The sequence below is a fragment of the Canis lupus genome, chromosome X (genome assembly GCF_048164855.1).
Source record: "Canis lupus baileyi chromosome X, mCanLup2.hap1, whole genome shotgun sequence".
Taxonomy (NCBI): domain Eukaryota; kingdom Metazoa; phylum Chordata; class Mammalia; order Carnivora; family Canidae; genus Canis; species Canis lupus.
In genome coordinates, this window is record NC_132876.1 from 16,422,157 (window position 1) to 16,446,559 (window position 24,403).

Consider the following 24,403-nt stretch of genomic DNA (forward strand, 5'->3'; position numbering starts at 1 on the left):
AGGTATCTGATAAATATTCAGCCAGGGAATGAATTAATGAACCTGAGGCAGCCAAGTGGTAATGTGTGACAGGAAGTTGGATGTGCAGGTTGAGGAGCTCAAGTGAGAGATCTGGCATGGAAATATAAATCCAGAGTCATAAGGATATTTATTGTAGTGGACACTCTGGGAATGGATACCATTACCTAAGGAGAGAGGACAGAATGAAAAGGTGAGAGGATCCTGCAATAAGAGGGAAAAAACTCTAATATTTAAAGACCTACTGGAAAAGAATGAGCCTGTCAGACATTTGAGAATGAATGAATGCCCTTATATTCAGATGAATCAGTCTTTTTATTCATGCCATCTGGATTTTGTGTCAGAAAGTCCTTTTGCTTCAATCTTCAAAGTATATCTAGAACATAATAACTTCTCACCACCTCCACTGCTGTCCCCTTCATCCCAGGCATTATCACAATAGTCTTCTCACTGGTCCCTGTTCTCACTCTTGTTCCCTACAGTGTATTCTGGACAGAGTGACCAATGTGATACTGTTATGAGGCAAGACAGGTAAATCACTCCTCTGCTCAAGCCTGTTGATTTCAGTCCAAGTAGAAGGTGAAGGAGCAGGGACACCTGGGTAGCTCAGCGGTTAAGCGTCTGTCTTCAGCTTACAGCATGATCCTGATGTACTGGGATTGAGTTCCACACAGCTTCCTGCATGGAGCCTGCTTCTCTCTCTTTCTATGTCTCTTCTCTTCTCTCTCTCTCTCTCTCATGAATAAATAAATAAAATCGTTAAAAAAAAAGAAAAAAAAAGAAGGCGAAGGAGCAGAATTTGCCACCTCAAAATAGGCCTCTTTGGCAAAAGGGTTATTTTAAGATGATTATTTTTTAAGAACTGCAAAGTCAAGAGAAGTTCTAAAAACCCAAGTAGGGGATGCCTGGGTGGCTCAGAGGTTGAGCATCTGCCTTTGGCTCAGGGCGTGATTCTAGGATCCGGGATCAAGTTCCGCATCGGGCTCCCTGTAAGGAGCCTGCTTCTCCCTCTGCCTGTGTCTCTGCCTGCCTCTCTCTCTCTCTCTCTCTGTGTGTGTGTGTGTCTCATGAATAAACAAATAAATCTTTAAAATAAAAAAATAAAATAAAAACCCAAGTAGAAGTTGCCTTTTTGTGAGACACATTAACATTTATTTTTATTTTTAAAGTCTTTTGTTTACTTATGGTAGAGATAGAGAGAGCAGGGGTGGGATGGGGGGAGGAGCAGAGGGAGAGGGACAAGCAGACTCCAGACTGAGCACAGAGCCCGATGTGAGGCTCGATCTCAGGATCCTTAAGATCATGACCTGAACCCAAATCATGAGTCAGACAGTTAACCGGCTGAGCCACCCAGGGGCCCAGACATATTAACATTTATAAGGGAATCTCCATTCATTAGGGTGTCTCCCACTGTGTACCAGGAAAAGGATGTCTCTAAATCGCTAGAAATTCTTATTAATGGAGAAGGTAATGACTTAAATCTGCATAAAAACCTGACCCTTGGGGCACCTGGGTGGCTCAGTGGTTGGTTGAGTCTCTGCCTTTGGCTCAGGTCATAATACCAGGGTCCTGGGATCAAGTCTGTGCTTATGTAGGGACCAGGGGTGGGGGACACTTTCTGAATTTCTTGGGTCCCACATTCCCCCCTTTTCAGAGGAACCCAATGCAGGACCCAATCATGGGTCCTGAAAGTTCAGTGGTTGGTATTGTTGCCTTCAGAAGGAGGAGGAGGAGGATGAGGGGGCCAGCTAGGGAGGGCAACAAGGTAATTAGCCAGGGAGAATGATCGAGCCAGGATTCGAACCACCCCTGTTGCTGCTCTCGCTCTTGTTTTTGCCTAGCCAGTCCTTCCCTGACCTTTGCAGTGGGAAGCTTGGGTGGCCAGTGAAGCAATACCTGTTCCTATGCCAGCCAAACTAATTCCTAGCAGGGTAGCGATGGTGACAACAGAGATGGGATTTCACCCGTGGGTACCCGGTCCATCCATTGAGATGATTCTAGGGAGTAGTTGAACCAGCACACAGAAGCCCCCAGTTCTGTTTATAACCTGTCCGTGAGCGCAGGGATTTAATCCCTCGGAACAGGCCCACCAACTGTTTTGGGGCGGTAGATGATACCCAGTACTGTTTACAGGCTGTGTAACGCACAGAATCTGGTAACCCGGTCCCTGACAAAAGCCACTAGTAGTGGCGTGGAGGAGTGCCTATGCAGAGCCCCTGGCCTGACACAGATTGTCCTTGTCGGGCTGACTCTTCCATTCTGGAACAAAGTTCTTGAGTATGGTGTGTGGATCAGCTAGCCGGATGTGGGTGTAGTGGACCCAGGGAGTTATTCCGTCGACCTTGAGAGCAGTGGGCATAGTCAGGATCACAATGTAGGGTCCTTTCCAGCAAAGTTGGAGCATCTGCTGTTGGTGTCTCTGCATGTACACCCAATTGCATGGTCGATATCGATGGGGGTCCGGGGGCAGCCCAGTCTCGTAGAGAGGGCCCTCAGCTTAGGCCATACCTGCTCATGGGCTCTTTGTAACATTTGGAGGGAGAAAATAAGTTGTTGGTCATTGAACTCAGCAAGCACCTTGGGTTTCAGGGTAGGAATGATAGGTGGGGGTATACCAAACATGATTTCGTAGGGAGTCAGTCCCATCTTATATGGTGAATTCCTCACCCTATATAGGGCAAAGGGGAGGAGAGTCACCCAGTCCCCGCCAGTCTCCAAGGCTAATTTAGTTAAGGTCTCTTTTAATGTCCTATTCATCCTTTCTACTTGACCTGAGCTCTGGGGTCTGTAAGCACAATGTAATTTCCTATCTGCCCCCTTCCCCCCCCCTCCAGTATTTGTGCTACTCCCTGTGTTACCTTAGAAATGAACCCTTGTCCATTGTCAGATCTGACCTGGAAAGAAATCCATACCTTGGCAGAATGTCCTCCAGCAGCTTTTTGGTCACCATTTGCACTGTTTCGTGCTTGGTGGGGAACACCTCTGTACTCCGATGCATTTTGTATAGGACTCGCCATCCTAGTTCCTCTGGCAGGATGATGCTGGAGTCTGCGGCTCTCCATCAGCCACGCAAGCATTGGGTCATAGGCAAGCGTTTGATCCAGTGTAAGTCAGCATCAGTATAGTTGGGGGTGTCCAGCAGGGTCGGTGCCCCTGGATCGGGTAGTGTGGTTGTTAAGATCTGGGTCACTGAAAGGGCTGCCTCCTTTGCTTTTGAATTGGCTAGCCAGTTTTCCCTAGCTACTAGTGTATCTGCTTTTTGGTGTCCCAGACAATGGATGGTAGCTAGTGCCTTGGGCAGCCAGAGGGCCCTCAGGAGTTCAAGGATCTCTGTTTTGTTTTTAATAGTCTTTCCTTCTGCTGTCAGAAACCCTTTCTCTCTGTAAAGGGCTCCGTGGATATGAGCGGTGGCAAAGGCGTACCTGCTGTTGGTGTAAATGTTTATTCATTTACCTTCTCCCATGGTTAGCACCTTGGCCAGTGCGATCAGTTCTGCCCATTGAGCCGATGTTCTGGCTGCCAATGGCTCTGCCCAGATGGTCTCCATTTCCGTGGTTATGGCTGCCCCCACCTATCTGATTCCTTCTTGGACAAAACTGCTGCCGTCCATATACCAGGTGGCATCCACGTTCAGCAGTGGCTGGTCCTGGAGATCAGCTCTGATTCCGTGCACCTGTGCCCAAATTTCTTGACAGTCATGCAGAGGGGGGTCTCAGTCTGGGTTAGGGAGTAGTGTTGCTGGATTCAGGGTTGTCGGTGGCTTGAATAAAATTCTGGTGGGGTTTAGCAGTAGGCTCTGATAATGGGTCATATGAGCATTGCTGATCCAGCGGTCTGGGGGCTGTTTGAGTACCCCTTCAATAGCATGTGGTAACATACAGTTCTTGCCCCATGGTCAGCTTGTCTGCGTCCTTGACCATAGTGGCCACCACGGCAATAATTTTTAAACATGGGGGCCACCCAGCAGCCACCATGTCCAGCTTTTTGGAAAGATAGGCTATGGGTCTCTTCCAGGGACCTATGTACTGGACAAAGACCCCTTTTGCCACCTTGTCTTTCTCATCCACATACAGGTAGAAGGGCTTGGTTAGGTCGGGCAACCCGAGAGCCGGGGCAGACAGCAAGGCCTGTTTAAGGTCATTAAAGGCTGTGTTCATGGCCTCTGTCCATTCAAAATTTTGCTGGTGCCTGGTAGCCTCATAGAGGGGTCTGGCCATCTCGGCAAAACCTGGAATCCATAATCAACAGAACCCTGCTGACCCCAGGAATTCACGTACCTGGAGGACGGTTTGCAGCTGTGGGATCCTTAGGACAGTTTCCTTCCATACATCCATCAACCACCTCTGTCCATCCTTTAATTTGTACCCTAGGTAGCTCACCTCTGCTCTGCAGATCTGGGCTTTTTTTAGCTGAGGCCCAGTATCCTAGAGCTGCTATTGTCTGGAATAAGTCCTTGGTGCCTCACAGGCAAGTGTCCTGGTCCTCCGCCACCAACAGGATATCATCCACATATTGCAATAAGGTCAAATGAAGGTGCTTGGCACGGAACTCACCCATGTCTTCGTGTAAGGCCTCATCGAAGATGGTGGTGAATTTTTGAATCCTTGTGGTAGTCGTGTCCAGGTGAGCTGGCTATTGATGCCTTTCAATGTCCGTCCATTCAAAGGTGAAAAGGTCTTGGCTCTTGGGTGCTAAAGGCAGGCTGAAAAAGGCATCTTTTAAATCTAATACCGTATACCAAGTTTTGTCTGGAGGCAAGGTGGAGAGGAGGGTGTATGGGTTTGGGACCGTAGGGTATATATCCTCTACTTGCCGGTTGACTTAATCGTTAGAGTGCAGTTTCCGCACCGGCAGCAAGGCAGTGTTCCATGCCGATTGGCAAGGCCTCTCAGACAGTAGAAGACTACTGCCCGAGTCCAGTAGTTGCCGTATGTGGGTTGTGATTCCTGCTCGTAGCACGAATGGGAGGCATGGGGGATTGGCGGACCCTGACAGGGTCTGCCCCCGGCTTTAGGTCTATGTATATGGCCAGTCGGTGCCGGGCCAGCCCAATTCCCCCAGTTTCTGCCCATGCTTGGGGAAATTCCTGCAGCCAACGGTCAATGTCAGTCACTGGGGCTGAGGGCATTTGGTGGAGATGATATTTGTCCTCTAGACCTAGGACAAGCACCTGAATCAGATGCCCCTCCTTGTTTAGGATTTTTGCCCCTTCGGGGTGGAAGTGAATTTGTGCCCCCATCTTGGAGAGCAAGTCCCAACCTAACAATGGGTAGGGACACTCAGGGATGACTATGAAAAGGAGTGGGATACCTGGCCCATGCCAAGATCCACAGTTCTTCAGGTAGTCCATGAGTACTGTTTGGTGCCCGTGGCCCCTTGCACCCATGAAGTCTTGCTTTCCAATTTCCCTTGGGGTTGTAATAAAATCGAGTGTTGTGCCCCAGTGTCCACTAGGAATTCAACGGGTTGCCCCTCCACTCTGAGAGTTATCCTGGGCTCGGGGAGGGGTGCCAAACTCCGACTCCCCTAGTCGTCCAGGTCCTCCATTTCTAAGATCTTGTCAGGGGCCTTAGGTCTTTTGTTAGGGCAGTCTTTCACCCAGTGGCCCTCTTCTTTGCAATAAGCACATTGGTTTTTGTTCAGTTTAGGGCGCTCCCAATGGGGACCAGGGCCATCCTCCTTACTTGTCCCTGAAGCCAGCTTCTTGAGATGCCTCCGTTTTTCCTGTGGGTCATCCATGGTTGTGGCCAGCAGGATCTTGGCCAGGTTTCGGGTCTGCCGGTCGCTTAGTTTAGTTTGTTGTTCTTCTGGACTTTCTCTATTATAAACTCTTTCTGCTACTATTACTAAGTCTTGCAAGCTCTTCTCTCCTAGTCTCTCTACTCTTTGCAATTTTCTTTTGATGTCTGGAGCAGCCTGGTTAACCAAAGCCATGATAATTGCAGCCTTTGTTTCTGGGGCTTCTGGGTTCATAGGGGTGTACTGACTAAAAGCCTCTATGACTCTCTCTAAGAAGGCTGCTGGACTCTTATCCTTACCTTGTCTCACATCATATACCTTGGCCAGATTGGTAGGCTTGTGCGGGGCAGCCTTAAGACCTGCCATTAGAGTCTAGTGGTAGACCCGGAGTCTCTCCTTACCTTCAGCCGAGTTGTAGTCCCAGGTAGGGTGGGATAAGGGGAAGGCAGCGTTTATGAGGTCTGGGTTTTGAGTCGGCTGTCTGTCCTCTCCCAGGACAGACTTCCGGGCTTCCACCTGAATTCGTTCTCTCTCTGGTGGTGAAGAGAACCTGCAAGAGCTGATGGCAGTCATCCCAAGTAGGCTGGTGGATAAAGAGAACAGTATCTAAAAGCCCGATTAGATCTTTCGGGTTATCAGAGAACTTTGCATTATGGGTTCTCCAATTATATAAATCACTGGTGGAGAACGGCCAATATAACATTGGTTGTTCTCTGGTCTCCACGGGAGGCCCCATGGTGTGGAGGGGAAGAGCAGTGGAGTAGGCCGGCCCCACATTTGGAGGTGGGGCCACCCGGTGGCTCTGTTGGTGTGCCTCTGCTGCTGGCTGGCACACAGGAACTCCCTTGTCAGGGAGGGGTGGAGCCCCTTCTGCAGCCCCTGGTGCCTCCAATGGAGGGGCGGAAGGGAGAGGGGGTGCCTGGTAGGGCAGTGAGAGAATCAGGTCCTCTGGAGAGGAATCCTGCAAGACCGGATAAAGGGGCGTTTTGGTCTTAGAGTCAGTCTCCTTCTCGGCCTTGCCTTTCACAGGACTAGAATCTTGGTAGGTCCTGCTTTGGGGGGTAAAAATGGTTTCAGCCAAGGAGGGGGATTCTCGATCATGTCCTGCCAGACCAGGATGCAGGGCACCTGGTCAGGGTGGCTGTCTGGTTTATTCCTGAAGATCACAGCCTTAACCTGTAGGTGGAAAGTTCCTTCTCGGGGCCATCCCACATCAAAGGTTGGCCATTCTGACATGCAGTAAGTTTGAAATTTCTCTCTCCGTATGTCTGTGTTCAGATTATAAGCTCTTTCCCTAATGTTCGAGAAGTGGGAGAACATAAGAGACAGGGGGGTGGTTTGTGTCTGTCCCATTATGTCCCCAGTCCACACCAAGGCACAGACAGTTATGACGATTAACAAGGACACAGTAACACAGACAAACGTTCCAATGCGGCCACGGAGACAAAACAGAAAGTAAACTGAAGGGCTGGCTGTCCGTAATGGCAGTTGGCCCTCTTCACAGATGAGGACTTCGTCCTCCTGGCGGGGGCAAGGGATGTCTCCCAAGACCCCTGGTCGACAGCTTGCCAGCGCGTCCTCCTAAGCCAATGTCGACCTTTAACAGTTTTGAATTCCTACAGGTAGAAATACAGCATGGAACTCTCAGAAAATATGTGCGCAAAAGGTAGAAAAAGTTGAGTGCACTCACCAGGCATGGGACCCTCTGGGTGGGGTCCTAGGGGTCTCTCAGATCCCCGACGAGCTCCCAAATGTTGTGCCCAAGATTGCGAATCCGAGAAACCACCAAGGAGCCAACACCAATGCAAGCACACGAGGGTTTATTAGCAAGCTCGAGCTTGGGTCCAAGTGTACCCGTCACAGCGGAGCAGGGACTTGGACCCCAAGGTGGGTTATAGCTGGGTTTTTATGGGCTGGTCTAGGGGATTTCCAGTAAGGGTGGGGGAGTTTCTCAAGCTCTTAGTTCCTCATTCCAATATAGGACGTGCTCTGCGGTTTTTCTTGGAACTGACTTGGGCTACAGGCCTCAGGGCATGCTTATCTAGGGGCCGGGGTTGGGGACATTTTCTGAATTTCTTGGGTCCCACAAGAACAACATGGCTGGTAGGCTTCCATCTTTCTGGCATACTTTCCCTCAGATATCCACACAGTTTACTCCCTTCTTTATCTTTGCTTCAAATATTACTTTAATGGAGCCCATTGTGATCCACCGTTTCAACATTGCACCCTTTCATTCCATACTCCAGACCTTCCTTCCTCACTCTATTTCTTACATAGCACTTTTCAACTTCAAACACACTGATGGATTGATTGATTTAGATTGTTTACTGTCTTTCCCTGTAACTGAAATGTTAGCTCCAGATCGGCAGGCACTCTTAGCCTTTTGTTCAGTGATGCTGTCCCAGCACCTAAGACAGTGCTGGCACAGAATAGACACTGTGTTTGAATGAGTATTTGCGAAGTGTATAAATGAATAGATGGATGGTCTTTCTGACCAGATGATAAAAGCACCTACCCATTTTTATTCTACTACTTCTATGGTTCCACCTTTTACACTTAAATCTTTGAGCTAGGGGCACCAGGGCGGCTCAGTGGTTGAGCGTCTGCCTTTGGCTCAGGTCATGATCTTGGGGTACTGGGATGGAGTCTTGCATCTGGCTCCCCACAGGTAGCCTGTTTCTTACTCTGCCTGTGTTTTTGCCTCTTTCTGTGTGTCTCTCATGGATAAATAATTTTTTTTTAAAAACCTTTAAGCTGGAATTTATTCCAGAGCAAAAAATATGGTGGGAATTCAGATTTTCCCCCTTCAAATGGCTAAGTGCCTCAGTACAATTCATTGCAAAAGCCATCGTTCTCCACCCCATCATTTGAAATGTTTCCTCATACTTCAGTTCCTTTTAATCGAGTATTAAATTTGGTTAAAACTCATTATCTCCGGCGCCGAGGGGGCCGCATCCCCCCGATGGGCTGCCTGGACCCGAGCAGAGAGGATGTAAGGAAGACGTGGAGGAGATTTGATGTCCGAACACCCAAGTCATCTAACTCAGATGATGACCTCCCCGAAGACTATCCAGTGGTCAAAAACATGCTCCACGGGGATCCCTGGGTGGCGCAGCGGTTTGGCGCCTGCCTTTGGCCCAGGGCGCGATCCTGGAGACCCAGGATCGAATCCCACGTCGGGCTCCCGGTGCATGGAGCCTGCTTCTCCCTCTGCCTGTGTCTCTGCCTCTCTCTCTCTCTCTGTGAGACTATCATAAATAAATAAAAATTTATAAAAAAAAAACATGCTCCACGGACTGGTAGCGGATTTGACCCTGGACCTGGGTACTGCACACCGCCCCCTACTTGTCTCCGCGGACCACCACAGTGTCCAGCTAGCCCTCCCACCCGGGACCCCCGCCCCCCCCCCCATGGTCCTGCGGGCTTTGATCAGCTCCCGCCGGTACTGGGCACATGGGGCTTTGGGGCTGGCCGGCACTGCTGGGAGGTGGAGACCACGGATGCCGCCTGGGCCCAGCCTCCTCTGGGGAGGACGAAGAGGACGAGGATGAAGCCAAGGGCCGCTAAGCCTTGGGTGCGGCCGGGGAGTCACTGCGCCGCAAGGGCCGCGTGGGGCTGTGCCCTGCGGGGGCCGTGTGGGCTGTGGAGGGTCGCGGCGGCCACCTGTGGGCCCTCACCGCCCCTGACCCCACCCCGCTGGGTGGCGCCGGGCCCCTGCCGTGGCGCATCCGCATAGACCTTGACTGGGAGCGGGGCTGAGTAGCCTTCTATGACGGCCGCTCCCTAGACCTACTCTTCGCCTTCCAGGGGCCAGGCCCCCTGGGGGAGCGCGTTTTCCCGCTGCTCTGCACTCGTCACGCCCACGCCACGCCACACCACCACCCCACCACCGGGAGGCTTCCTCCTGTGCCAGGGAGCTCCCCTCCCTCCCGGGAGCACATCCACCTGTCCCCTCCCTCCTTCCCACCTGATCCCTACCCAGCACACAAGCCCTGGCCACCAGGTAGACAGGATGGGTACTCGCAGCAGTTTTCTCCCGGCCCCCACCTCGCCTCCTCTCCAGATGGGCCTGGTCCTCCTCCACAGCTCTAGGGCTCTGGCTTCTGGCCTGGCTCCAGTGTCCTCTAGGAGGGGACAGGCCAGCCCTACTCCATGGTGACTGCTTCCTATGCTCATAGCCTTTTCCCCTTTGGGACCTTGTTAGGGCTCCCTCCGCACATGCTCACAGTAAGGAACAAATGGTGCTACCTCTCCTTTCCTCCACCTGGGAATGGCCCAGACCCCCAAAAACTCATACTTGTATATAGCTTCACATCTTTCCACATATGTATAAATGGGCCCATATTTAACACGTTTTGTGATGCTGGGTTATTTATTTTGTACATCTGTGGCAATAAATGAGATCTCAGTTGTGGTTAAAAAAAACAAACAAACAAACCTCATTATCTCCTTCATTGTGGAGAAAGGTCCAGTAGAATTGGATCTTCATTCCTTCAGCCAGTTTCTTTTTTTTAAGATGTTATTTATTTATTCATGAGAGACACACAGAGAGAGAGGCAGAGACATAGGCAGAGAGAGAAGCAGGCTCCATATAGGGAGCCCAATGCGGGACTCCATCCTGGTACTCCAGGATCACACCCTGCGCTGAAGGCAGACGCTCAACCGCTGAGCCACCCAGGCATCCCATCAGCCAGTTTCTATAAAGATACTAGAGCTATACTTTGGTTTATTTATTTATTTATTTATTTATTTATTTATTATTATTTTTAATTTATGATAGTCACACAGAGAGAGAGAGAGAGAGAGAGGCAGAGACGCAGGCAGAGGGAGAAGCAGGCTCCATGCACCGGGAGCCCGATGTGGGACTCGATCCCAGGTCTCCAGGATCAGGCCCTGGGCCAAAGGCAGGCGCCAAAACGCTGCGCCACCCAGGGATCCCTATACTTTGGTTTAAAAAGTTTTTGTTCCTCGCTTATTGTAGCTAAGTTGGATATCTTCTGGACAGTGGCTACTTTAAGTGGTTTGGAAAGTCTCCCAATCTTTAATCACATAAAATTCTTCCCTCCCTTCCTTCTTGCTTGACATAAGATAACAAGTTTTTAGAACATGTGGCAGGATATCTTTCTGTCATTGGGAAAACAGGCACAAGTGGATGCAGAGCGACCTTACATCTGCCCTTCATGTAAAAATGCAAGCCTGCCCAGAGAGCTTCAATTTACTCATCTCAGAGTGAGCCTTAATTTGATGATGGAAGTTTCTTCTTTAAAAGAAGAGTTTTGGGATCCCTGGGTGGCTCAGAGGTTCAGCGCCTGCCTTTGGCCTAGGGCGTGATCCTGGAGACCTGGGATCGAGTCCCACGTACGGCTTCCAGCGTGGAGCCTGCTTCTCCCTCTGCCTGTGTCTCTGCCTCTCTCTATGTCTATCATGAATAAATAAATACATCTTTAAAAAAAAAACTTCAATAAGAGTTTTGGGCAGCCCAGGTGGCTCAGCGGTTTAGTGCCGCCTTCAGCCCAGGGTGTGATCCTGGAGACCTGGGATCGAGTCCTGCATCAGGCCCCCTCTGGGGAGTCTGCTTCTCCCTCTGCCTCTCTCTCTCTCTCTGTCTCTCATGAATAAATAAATAAGATCTTTAAAAAAATAAGAGGTTTTTTTTGGGGGGTGCCTGGGTGGCTCAGTTGGTTGAGTGTCTGCCTTTAGCTCAGGTCATGATCCCAGGGGCCTGGGATGGAGCCCCACATTGGGTTCCCTGCTCAACTGGGAGCCTGGTTCTCCCTCTGTCCCTCCCCCTGCTTGTGCTTTCTCTTTCTCAAATAAATATATAAAATCTTAAAAAAATTTTAAATACAATTTTTTAATTAAGTAAAAGTTATTTCTTAATCATTCAATTGCTTGAAGCTTTTAAAACTATGGAGTGCTTTTTAAAAAAGATTTTATCTATTTATTCATGAGACACACAGAGAGAGAGAGGCAAAGACACAGGCAGAGGGAGAAGCAGGCTCCATGCAGGGAGCCCGACGTGGGACTCAATCCTGGGACTCCAGGACCATGCCCGGGGCAGAAGGCAGGCACCAAATCGCTGAGCCATCCAGGGATCCCTATGGAGTGCTTTTTGTTGTTGGTTGTTGTAGTAAAAAAAATGTGAGCCCTTCATTGGGAGGTTGAAATTTAAGACAAGACCATAGTATTCATTAAATACTTGTTACGCACCCATCTCATACTAACTGCCATGGAGAATAAAAAGAGCCTGCAAGTAATTCAGCCAACATTTATTTGGCACTGATCATATTCAAGGATACCTAATGGTGAAGTAATATTGCTTGACTGGCTATCAGTCCATCATTGAGATGGCATCTGGAGAGAAACAACTAGACCAAGGGAAAAATAATAGTAAAGAGAACATTCAACTATATGTAATGATAATCCAAAGGAGGAAGTAGAAATAAAGAACAAAGGGAAAAATCTAGAGGATCCATGATGGGGAGGGGTGGGTTTCAGAGATTATTTTTGGCTTGTGAGACCTGCTTCTCTGAGGACTGTCCCTTGGCCAGATTTGCTCACACTCAGCTGGCCCATCTCTCCTCGCCAGAATCACATCAGTAATACCCTGCTTCCTGCTCCTCCCTCCCCTAATATAGTCTCCAGGTAGCAGCCACAGTGATCTCTTTAAGATGAAATCTGATTATCTCCTTCCTCCTCTTAAAAAGGCTCCCCTTTTCATTGCTACCTGGATCTAGTCAGTAGGCCCTGCATCTCCCTTTCCAGTTTCTTCTTTTGTCCTCTCTGTCCTAAGATGCACTACAGCCATATCGATGCCCTCCTGCCATTCCCTCAACTAACCTTCCCGCTGTTCCCACTCTGGCTTCTTGCCTTGGAAGTCCTGTCTCTACCCCCATACTCCTGGGCACTAATTGCAACGACCAGACTGATATGGTCCACATAGACGCACATTTCCCTCTTTGAACCCCAGGGAGAAAGGCACAATTATTGTAGAGTTGGCCCCATTCTGCCCTAGACTGGCGGAGGCCTGGCTGAGAATTAGAGCCTAGGGGAAGGTCCTAAGGTGCTCTATCTGGATTTGAGACAGAGATTGCCCGCCAATCCAGGGGGAGGGATTTCTCCTGACTCCTCCTGGGGGTGCAGACTGCTTGCTGAGCCTGGCATTTAAGTGTTTTTTGCCAGCCTAGCCAATTCCCAACTATCGCCACAGACAGTAATTTACATAACTCATCCTGAAGACAAATGGACAGGACTTTTGCTTTATTTGTCATTATTTGACTAGGAAATAAAGGAAGAAATATTCTTGCCCTACTGAGTACTATTCCCTTCAGGAATGTCAATAATTCAGAGCTGGTTCCAAAAACTCCTTGGGGTTTTTACCCGTGACCTGAACATTATTAACTACCACCTGCCTGATATATACAGTAATACACCATGGGCAGAGTATAACTGTGAAGAAGAAAAGTAACAATTGTCAAAAGATCCTACTCCCCCAAGATAAACTGGTAACATTTTAGTAGATTTCTTTCTGGTTGCTTCTCTCCCTCTACGTATTTTATAGTTAATAATGTGTGATCTTGGGCGTCTTTGTGGCTCAATTGGCTGGGCATCTGCCTTCAGCTTAGGTCATAATCCCAGTGTCCTGGGATCCAGCTCCACCTGGGGTTCTTTGCTCAGCTGGGAACCTGCTTCTCCCTCTCCTTCTGCCCCTCCCCCCTGCTCGTGCACGAGCCCAGGCTCTCTCAAATAAATAAATAAAATCTTAAAAAAAATAAGGTGTGATCTTAAGCTTTCTTTCCCCAGTGTTCCCTTTTCTGGTGGTCTCATTGTTGTATTATCATTTGTAAGTGACAATTCAGCCCTGATCTCTAAGCATCAAATTTCTCCATGTCCCCATCCCAAACTTGCTCCACTGCAAGCATTTTGGTAAGTAGCCACCACACCATTTATGCCAGATGCTTATTTAGTCATCCATACTGACTTCTGATGCCTCAATTCCATCCCAGCCCTTTCCCATCTGATTCATTAGCAAATTCTGTCTAAACTATCTGCCACATACGCCTAACAATTGTTCCTTCCTCCCCATCTCCACTGCCACCACCCCAATTCAAGTCCCTATCCTCTCTCTCCAGATCTGTTGGCACAGTCCCAGGGGTACCTCTGCTTTCACACTTAACCCTTTGCAGTCTTTTAATGGGTTCGAGGATTCTATCTACCTCCTTGGCTCCCTCTCTTTATTCTCCTGAAATTCCTGTCACCCTGGATCTCTTTCTGTCTCTTGATATGTGCACACTCTTTCCTCCACTTTCTGCTTAATGCTATCTCTCTCCTTGAAAAGCTTTCCCATGGCTAGTTTTTCTCCATTCAGATCTGATGTGACGTCTAAAATCAAATTGAGTCTCCCATACATTGTCCACCCAAGCACCTAGTTTACTTCCTCTGTAGCACTAATTACAACACATATTGTTTTGTTATTTGTATTAAAATATTTTCGTAAGTTTTTAAATAAATTAGAAAAAAATTAAATTTTTGCAATCCCTCCAACACGAGTAGATTGGCACAGATAAAATACACAATGCCCAGTTAAATCTGAATTAAACGAGTACTTTTTTTTGTATATCATTTTGGGACATGCACAAACTGAAACAATTTATCTGAAATTCAAACTTAACCGGGCGTCCTATATTTTTATTTGCCAAATTTGGTAGTTTTACCTTCGAAGTGCGTGCCTTGTCCTTGTCTCTCTCGCTTGTTCTGCGTTGTATCCTTACAGCCAAGCCCAGATCCTGCCTTTTATTTGTAGGTGTTCAGTAATTGTTCTATATGAAGTAACTATCTGTACTACCCCCCAAGTCATATTCATTCACCAGAATTTTCCCCATTCAGTAAAAATTCTTGTTGAGGATATTTGGGAAGATGTATTTTATTATTGAAACTTCTTTGTTTCCCCTTTATGCAAAATTAGCATAGTTAGGACTCTGTACCTTCATCACATTGTTTTGAGCATTAAATGAGTTCATGAGTGTAAAGTTCAGCACCGTGTCTGGCCCCCTAGACTATGCAATAAATTTCAGTTCGGTATTAAATGCAGCCCGTGAAACATTCTAGCGGAAAGCAAAACCGCGGGTTTGTGGAGCACGGGTGGGGGCTGGGGAAACGGTTAGAAACGGGCGCCGGCCAGAACGCGGAGGGCCTGGGGAAAGGGGAGGAGCAAGGAGTGAGTGACAGAGAGGATGGCCAATGGGAGGCTGGGAACCGCTCCCCCTCCCTTTGCGTTTCAAATTCTAAGCTCGGTTTCCATCCGGGTCCTTCAGCCTCGTTCCCGGGCAGTATAAAGTTTGCTGTCTCCTTTGTTCGCCCTCGTTGCGCAGTAGTGCTAGCGGCTTCCCTCTTCCGCTCTCAGAGCCGGTGGCTCTCACTCGTGCTGAGCTGCTACGAAGCCCCTGCCGGCGAGCTCGTAGGAGCTTGGAACGGTCGTCACCCCTCCGGTACGTGTTACTCTTTCCTTCACCCGCTTCTCGTACCTTCTTGCCACGTTACAACTTGGGATTATCTCCCTGGAGATGGGGGTGGCGGGCGCCATTTTAAGAGCCTAAAGGTGCCGACCTATTTCGTTAAAGCCGAGCATGTCCGGGGAAAACAGACGTGGGAGCGCCATTCCGTTCGGTGCCTCTCGAGAAAGTTTGGCTGTCCGCCTGCGGGGTTGGTGCCGGAGGTCGGGGCTGGAACAGGACGAGGGCAGACCGCGCCACCGCGGTACCTGCATTGGGATGGCGCTGGCGCTACGGATGGGCACGTGCGCTTTTACGCGGGTCCTTGTTCATTGGCGGCCTTGGAGAGGAAGCCCTTTGAATTTTCCCAACCACTGCTGATGGCAAAAGTTACTCCCCTGACCGGTGTGGGTTTTTCTGGGTTGAATCCAAGTGTCGCCATTTTGTGTTTTCCACGCGGTTTTTAATGACGGGTTTTAATTGGATTCTGCTGCAGTCATGGAGTGTTGAGTGATACGATGCGCGCTTCCACCTTCCGTTATTATGAAACGAGACTGAGACCATTTTTTTTTCTTTTAAACCTTTTCGGCGGGGCAGGGGCTGGTAAAGAAGAGGAGGTATAACTTGGCGCAAGGTTTAAATTTCTTTTAGATTTACTAGGGAATCCTAATGAGAAAAGGCAAAGAAAGGTCTTGGAAGAGGACTTGCGTCTGGCCCGTGACCTTGAATGGGGCGATACACTTTTAAAAAACCATTAGGGTAATTGGGATGTGATAATTGAATCTTTAAAAGGAAACACATCTAGGATTAAACTAAAATGGCTTTTTCAAATGCTGAGTGGCTGTTACTTTATTAAAATTGCCGAGGTGGATTAAGGAGGAAGGTATTAGCTAAGTTGGACCTTTTTAACTAGTTTAGTGTAAACTGCTGTATCCGTAAACTACTTAAATTGGTTTCCTGCTGAGGCTTAGCAAAGGAATGATGATTTTAGTAAAACAAGAAAGATGTACCAGTAAATAGGTGTGTCCTGTGAACCTGAACTTTTTTTTTTTTTTGAACTTGAACTTTTTATAGGGAGGTAATACTATTCTTTTTTAACAGACTCTCACCAGGGGGAAAAAATGGTTGAAGCAGATCGCCCAGGAAAGCTTTTCATTGGTGGCCTCAATACGGAAACAAATGAAAAAGCCCTTGAAGCAGTATTTGGCAAATATGGACGAATAGTGGAAGGTGAGTTATCTGAAACTATATAGGGAGCTGTTAGAATTAAAAATGTAAGCTGTGATGTATTTAATTGCGTTGATTGTCTGAAATGATACATTATTTTGTCCTCTAAGAAGTTCTGAGCTTACGTTTTGTAGATGCACTTGTCTTACCTAATTCGAACTAGAGTAACACTCCCCCCCCCAAAAAAAAACCTGTTTTTTTTGTTTTTTTTTTTTTAGTTCTATTGATGAAAGATCGTGAAACCAACAAATCAAGAGGATTTGCTTTTGTCACCTTTGAGAGCCCAGCAGACGCTAAGGATGCAGCCAGAGACATGAATGGAAAGGTGAGATTGCACAATGATAGTTTCCTAATGCATTAACTTAATGTTGTTATTGAATTTTGGTCTAGGCATAGGTCTTGAGTTGTGTTTGGATGTATGCGTTTCCAGAACCCTCTAATTTTTTTCGCCTTTTGTAGTTTCAAATTTTGCGGAGTTGTGGATTATACTCTTTTAAGTGTTTTCAAATCAGAAAATTATCTGATTGTTATCTGGAATCCATAAAATGAGTTGACAACTTGGCTTTTCATCGGTTATCACATTTGATAACAAGTTGACTGGCTCTTTAAACTTTATTGACCAGCAGTGTGATAGTCCCCTTGTGTTGGGGTTCAACTGATCAGTATTGTTCTAAGATACTTTCTCCCCCCCCCCCAAAAAAAAACTTTCAATGGAAAAGTGACCATATATTTTTATCACTTTTCTCAGATGAGTTGATGAGCTAAATTTACCTAAAAACTTGAATTTGGAGGGCACATTGGTGGCACAATGCATAGTGAATACATCTACAAGATCTATTTAAATACTAATGCAATTAACCACTTTGATGTTTAGTCCTTAGATGGAAAAGCCATCAAGGTAGAACAAGCCACAAAACCATCATTTGAAAGTGGTAGACGTGGACCACCTCCACCTCCAAGAAGCAGAGGCCCTCCAAGAGGTCTTAGAGGCGGAAGAGGAGGAAGTGGAGGAACCAGGGGACCTCCTTCACGTGGAGGGCACATGGGTAATGACTTGAGTCTACTTCAGGCTTGTAGAATTTATGGACTGCAAACCCCACACCGATCTGCATTGGTTATGTCCTGGTACAAATTCTACAGCTTTTTTTTTTTTAAATTAACCAGCTTTTGATATTGAGTGCACCTACTCCTTTATCATTTACCTAAGTTAAATTAGTGTTTAAAAAAATGGACCAGAGCCTGGCTGACAACTTAATCACGGGTCATGAGTTTGAGTCCCACACTGGGATTACTTAAACCTCAAAAAATAAAATCATGGGAAACCAGCTTATATGGGTAGTTTGTGAAAGAAGTTTACAGAAAACTTCTCAGAATGCATATATTTTAAGTGTATAAGAATTAAACCATTTTTTTGAAGGAGCTTAGACTACTTAGTTTTGTTAGTCTATATAGACTCCCTTGGACAAGTGCAAATTAAAGCAAGATGTCCCAACTAAACAAAATGGTCATTGATACAGCAAAGGAAACTTTTATGACTTTCATTGATGTGAGAATTAACATGTTTTTCTTTTCTTTTTCAATGCAGATGATGGTGGCTATTCCATGAATTTTAACATGAGTTCTTCCAGGGGACCACTTCCAGTAAAAAGAGGACCACCACCACGAAGTGGTGGTCCTCCTCCTAAAAGATCTGCCCCTTCAGGACCAGTTCGCAGCAGCAGTGGAATGGGAGGAAGAGGTAGATGCTAGATTTATTGAATAATCTGTTCTACCACCATAACAGAAGAGATTGATTAATGGATTTTAAAAAATGATGCTTTAAAATTAAAAACCTAAGTAAATGTTAAGTATAAAAAATGTTAATGAAACGGACTCATGGACTTGAGATGTGATCTAGGTACATAAAGTTACAAGCACTGAAAAGAATTAAGTTGTGAATAGGAAATTTTAAAGAAACTTCATGATTTAGTTGTACTGTCCTATTTGAATCTCTACCCTCAATGCCTGAATATAAATTCATATTTTAGGGGATCCCTGGGTGGCGCAGCGGTTTAGCGCCTGCCTTTGGCCCAGGGCGCGATCCTGGAGACCCGGGATCGAATCCCACGTCGGGCTCCCGGTGCATGGAGCCTGCTTCTCCCTCTGCCTATGTCTCTGCCTCTCTCTCTCTCTCTGTGACTATCATAAATAAATAAAGATTTAAAAAATTTAAAAAAAAAAAAATAAATAAATTCATATTTTAGCTTTCCATTTTTGGATATATTTTTTAAATGGTTAATTTTTTCCCTTAAGCTCCTGTGTCACGCGGAAGAGATAGTTATGGAGGCCCACCTCGAAGGGAACCCCTGCCCTCTCGTAGAGATGTGTATTTGTCCCCAAGAGATGATGGATATTCTACTAAAGACAGGTAACAGACCAGTGTAGTAGTAGATAATTGAGGTTGAAAGGAGAACTTGTCAAAAGCGTGAACCAAGTTAATTTTTGTTTTTGTAGCTATTCAAGCAGAGATTACCCAAGTTCTCGTGATACAAGAGATTATGCACCACCACCAAGAGATTATACTTACCGTGATTATGGTCATTCCAGTTCACGTGATGACTACCCATCAAGAGGCTATAGGTAAAGTAATATTGTTGCCTGCCACAGCTGGCTGTAAAAGATAAAATTGCTCTGAAAATTGCCCTGTGACTTAACAAGTTTTTCTCTTTAGTGATAGAGATGGCTATGGTCGTGATCGTGACTATTCAGATCATCCAAGTGGAGGTTCCTACAGAGATTCATATGAGAGTTATGGTAAGATACTGGTTGAGGGTCTTTGAATATCACCAGCTTGAGTTTTTAGGTTCATGAGCCACTTTATTAGGCTGTGTGGTGCTTGCTTTTTAAGGGATATTTGCTTGCTTTTAAGGGGTAACGTTATCAGCTGGGCTTTTCCTAGTTTCGTGAGGGGCTTTTGTTTTTTTCTAAGTTTTTTTTTGAGGCTGTTTGCTTGCTTTGGAGGGGATTTTGCTTGCTTAAATTGGCAGCCTTATGTGTTTTCCCCCAACAGTGAAAATACAATTTAAAAATTTTATTAACAAGATCAAATGTTTACCATTGCAATATGAAGGAAAGTCTACAGTTCAAAATTGCAACTTATCACTGGAAAGTGTCTGAGTGTCTACTATAAAATAACAAGCTGTCTGGAATATCCTCTTGAAATACACACCGTCTTCAATCTTTTCAAACAAACATTAAAACCCATCCAATTTCCGTATCTCAGCAGATGAGCAAATCCCTGTTAATGGCCAGCAATGGCAGAGTTTAAAACCTCCCAGTTAAAGTAAACGTTTAATACAAGAATTCTGTAAATTCAGATTTAAATGTTGTATATATACAATTTATAGTGTTGCCATATTACCTGACCATTGACCCTGCAGGTAACTCACGTAGTGCTCCACCTACACGAGGGCCCCCGCCATCTTATGGTGGAAGCAGTCGCTATGATGATTACAGCAGCTCACGTGACGGATATGGTGGAAGTCGAGACAGTTACTCAAGCAGCCGAAGTGATCTCTACTCAAGTGGTCGTGATCGGGTTGGCAGACAAGAAAGAGGGCTTCCCCCTTCTATGGAAAGGGGGTACCCTCCTCCACGTGATTCCTACAGCAGTTCAAGCCGCGGAGCACCAAGAGGTGGTGGCCGTGGAGGAAGCCGATCTGATAGAGGGGGAGGCAGAAGCAGATATTAAAAACAAAACAAAACTTTGGACCAAAATCCCCGTTCAAAGAAAACAAACAAAAAAGTGGAACCTTTTCTGTCATAACTACCCAAGGACTACTAAAAGGAAAAATTGTGTTACCTTTTTTAAATTTCCTGTTAAGTTCCCCTTCCATAATTTTTATGTTCTTGTGAGGGAAAAAAGTAAAACCTGTTTAATCTTATTTGACTTTATGACATTGCTTTCAATAAGCAAATGTTAAATGTGTTAAGACTTGACTTGTGTACTAGTGTTGTAATTTTTCAAGTTAAAAGTGTCCCTAAAGGCCACTTCCTATATCTGATTTTTCCCAGTAAATGAGGCAAAGCAATTCTAAGACCTTCCACAAACATCTAGCCTTCTAAAATGGAGAGGTGAATCCTTCTGCCTATACAAACAAGCTAGCTATTAGAGGGTGGTCGGGGTATGCTACTCTTAGGATTTCAGAGTGTCTTCAAACTGAAATCTCAATGTTCTCAGTAATGAAAAACCTGAGATCAGATGCTTATGTAAGGAAAGTGCTATTCACCCAGTAAATCCAAAAAAGCAAATGGATAATGCTGGCCATATTTTGCCTTTCTGACATTTCCTTGGGAATCTACAAGAACCTCCCCTATCCCCTCCCCCAATAAGACCATTTAAGTGTGTGTTAAGCAACTACAGAATACTAAATAAAAAGTTTGGCCAAAACCAACCATGAAGCTGCAAACGGTGCTTGCTCTTACTGTTTCAAATTTTTGCAACTCTGTAGTGTCTCACTTTTAAGGAACAGCTTGATTGCAAAGGAGAAAATAGATAAGCAATGAAGTTATCTCCAACTTCTCAAAGGCTTATGACTTCTAAAAAGTGAATCTATCAGCATTCCACATCAGATTTAAAGCATCAAATGCCTGTGAAACAGCAAAGATGGTAAGCAAAGCAAACTAGTTTTTCCGTCTAAGTCGAGATTGAACACTTACCTTCCTCATAGTACAGTGAGACATACTGTACCTCATGGCAATGGAAATGCTTTCTAGATTAAAAAAAAAACTTTGGAAAAGCAAAGTGTTCGATAGCATATTAGAAGTCCTCCAAATTCAACACATGGATTTTTTTTTTTAAAGCATGTATGACACTTAAAGGCCTTAATAATAACAGCTGTTGTTTACCAATAGCGATCTGGGGCTTGGGAGGGGGTGTCTTTTTTTTTTTTTTAAGTATTTTTGATGAAGACCTTTAAACATGCTTCATATGTTTTAACATTTTTCAAAATAGACTTTTAGTCAATTTAGGAAATGGCTTAAGTTTGGGGTCCCACTCTGCCCCTGTAAGCCATTGCAAACTTGACATTTAGTTGGATGCCTGACTTGTTTTTAGTTCTATGAAACTACACTGTATGGAGAAAATCTATTGCAAGTGGTCTTTAAAAAGCAAAACCTGAGGCAGCATGACCCAGGTCCAGCCATGAAGTTGAAAAAGATGCTCTTGAATATAGTAAACTTGAAGACCTCCAACTAAAATCCTTACACTGCACTTATTCCTTCAAATAAGTTTTGTCCGTTCAACTTATGGATTTAACATGGCAGTGCACCATTGGAACAGAATGAGAATCCATAAGCCATGCGACTTAAACCATTTTAAGCCATTCCAGTCCATCCCAAGCCAGTGAATCTTCCACCACTTTGAGAATTAGTAGAACATGAAATAACTTAAGCTGCAAGTCTGAACTTGCCTTTTCTTTCTGGAAAAGAGCAGTTGTAGGCAAGTTTTGAAGAATTTCCTTTAAGGGAGATAACTAGTTACCTATTTAATTTTTACAGGTTGAGGATTTTGGTCATTATGGTTGGAGTGCTGATTTATTCACACTAGATAAAGCTGGCAGCAAGAGAAATCAAATGCTAAGGTAAGTTTCAAAAGCCAGGGCCTTTATAGGTGTAAGTAATAGCTTTAATAGCTTTTCCATTTTGCATATCTGATATTCGTAAATTTCTCTGACGGGGGTATAATCTTGTGGATTAGGATAAAATTAGGTGCTGTAATATGTAACATTTGGTGTGTTAACTTATCCATTAGAATGTAGAGCAAGGTTATCTTAAACAGGTATGTTTCCATTAGCGGCTCAGTCATAGAATATTAGCATTTTTTTTTTCTATATTAGGGTGTACTTTCCAACTGAGTTATTTATCCTGTAACTGGAAGTTTGTACCTCTTAATCCCCTTTATTAGCTATTTTTGAATGTATAAAGCTTGTTTAATACAGTCCCCATAAGCAGAGATTGATTGGAGCTGTACAGTTTGTTTTGGTATGTGGACAAACTGCACTTGCATGAGGTTTCAACTTGACTCCTGTGCATTTTATAAGAGGATACCCATTTTATTAACGATGCCTCTTCAACCGCAGTACAAATTGACTAATGGGATAACAGATGCCACTGTTCTCAATTCCCACTTGGAGTAACATTGTTGTGGGCATGATGTAGTTATCCTCAGTATTGCCCAAAATGATGCAGGAATTGTAATGAGTGTTTTTGGTTGCATTTTAGAGCTTGTAATTTAAAGCAAATGTTTGTTGCCAGTCAAAGCAACAAAAAAGTATATATTTAAAGAATGGGTGGGGAAGGGGAGTGATTTCCAGTATAACACAATGTCTTGTGACCTGATCACATGCTTTTCATTTTACAGAGTTGTTGAAGCAGAAGAATGCTGATTGTCGATAAGGCACAACAGTTGCATAAGCAGTACTCATCAGAATTGGTTTGGTGCAGGCAATAGATTTTGCCTTCGAGGGTTCCTGTGGATCTAAGGAGGGAAGGCATCAGTGTTGGTTAGCACTTAACTAGGGAGTGGTAGTTACTTCAAAAAAGTAATTGACCAGATAAAGGGGAGCAGTTAAGGAAATTGGTAAGTGGAGGTAGTAAGTTCTTGTGGTTCTTTATGTGGATTTTACAGCTTTGGCTTTCATTTTGTTAAAGTCCTAGGGGACAACTCTGCGATTCCTAATTATCACTGACTGTCAGAAAGTTGAAGTAGAAAAATGAAAGGCATGAGTGGTAACTCTTTATCCAGTAAACTGATTTTTCAGCAAGTGGAATATTTGTAGTTTACCCAGAAGTGGGGTTCAGTCATAAAAGAAGGGGAGGAGTAGTGTCTGGAACCTAAAGTAACTGGAAACATAGCTAAAATGACTGGAACAAAATTGGGCCACTTGGCTTTTAAGTATTTTGTAAGCCTGCTATAACCCCACCACCTGTCTTAGAAGCAAACCAGTCATGTTGAAGACCGAGCTGAGTATATATAAAAGCTAATGTTCTCAGAGGAACTGGATTTGAGTTGTTGCGTTAGAACGAAGTACAAAAACTTCTGAGATTTTTGTTTTCATAGTAAAATCAGTGCTTATCGTGTTTAATCTTGGCAATTGTAGGAAATAGTCCAAATACTGTAACCCTCATTGGACAGGCTCTTGTAATTGCAGATCATGATGAGGGTATTGACCAAATTTAAGTAGCTATTGCACTTACATAACTGTCTTCCTCAATCCTCCAATAATGTAAACTACTTGGGATTGTGCTTCTGATGACTTTGGCTTTGGAGATTTTTAGATATCTTGAAAATAGTGTAGAACATAGAAATTAATCATAGTAAACGTAAATACTAAATTCAAATTAAGCAAACCTAAATGACTATTCAGCTATTTGGCAAAGTTTACTGACCCAGCAGACTTACTCTCCCATTGGGAAAAGAATCCATCTTGATTCTTCTGGCTTTATATTGGTTGTAAGACAGAATGATAAAATGTTTTGTTTAACTGGTAGTTGATTATAGAACCTAGATATTATAGATCACTTTTCTCTTTTTGGAATGTTTTGTATTTGAAACTTAATAAAACTTAACCTGCATTTTTTTGTGACCCCTGGGTTCTTTTTCTTTTTAGTTTTTGTAATAAGGATTTCAGACTTTTCAGTATGGTCTCCATATGTCCTCCTCCCCAAACTCTACTTCTCATGCAGTGAGGGCACTTTGGAGCAGTTGCCATAGAACAGTCATCAAGGTGGCCTGTTTTGTGACTAGGCCCCCTTTATTAGGGGAGAGAGCTTTAGGTGTAGATATTGAGGTGATTGCCTTTAAGATCTTTATCCCTGCATAGGTGAATGGGAGCAAGGACATCAAAGAACTAGAAATTGAAAGACCAAAGATGTACTCTGGTGCTTCT

At 45.1% G+C, this 24,403-nt stretch overlaps 1 protein-coding gene, 1 long non-coding RNA gene, 1 other non-coding gene and 1 pseudogene across 4 annotated transcripts; 3 read left to right on the forward strand and 1 right to left on the reverse strand.

Annotated features, from left to right (window-relative positions):
• Positions 1 to 309: 309 nt before the first annotated feature.
• LOC140627300 (uncharacterized) lies at positions 310 to 7,680 on the reverse strand. 2 transcript variants are annotated; one of them, XR_012026129.1, is made up of 4 exons: positions 7,448 to 7,680; positions 6,159 to 6,340; positions 2,931 to 5,175; positions 310 to 2,539 (listed from the first exon to the last, which is right to left on the reverse strand). It is a non-coding gene; the product is annotated as an uncharacterized lncRNA (long non-coding RNA). The 2 variants fall into 2 exon arrangements; XR_012026130.1 differs by having other exon boundaries at positions 2,931 to 4,720; positions 7,448 to 7,679.
• A 914-nt stretch (positions 7,681 to 8,594) lies between these two features.
• Positions 8,595 to 9,849, forward strand: LOC140628408 (RING finger protein 39-like; annotated as a pseudogene).
• A 5,213-nt stretch (positions 9,850 to 15,062) lies between these two features.
• Positions 15,063 to 24,100, forward strand: RBMX (RNA binding motif protein X-linked). Its single transcript, XM_072816529.1, has 11 exons — positions 15,063 to 15,245; positions 16,350 to 16,478; positions 16,694 to 16,800; positions 17,350 to 17,521; positions 18,061 to 18,213; positions 18,768 to 18,882; positions 18,969 to 19,094; positions 19,186 to 19,268; positions 19,895 to 21,123; positions 22,014 to 22,096; positions 22,876 to 24,100. The coding sequence occupies exons 2-9, from the start codon at positions 16,370 to 16,372 to the stop codon at positions 20,203 to 20,205; spliced, it is 1,176 nt and encodes a 391-aa protein (XP_072672630.1). The 5' UTR covers positions 15,063 to 15,245; positions 16,350 to 16,369; the 3' UTR covers positions 20,206 to 21,123; positions 22,014 to 22,096; positions 22,876 to 24,100.
• Positions 16,527 to 16,598, forward strand: LOC140628940 (small nucleolar RNA SNORD61). The gene has a single exon (XR_012026854.1). It is a non-coding gene; the product is annotated as a small nucleolar RNA SNORD61 (small nucleolar RNA).
• Positions 24,101 to 24,403: the final 303 nt, after the last annotated feature.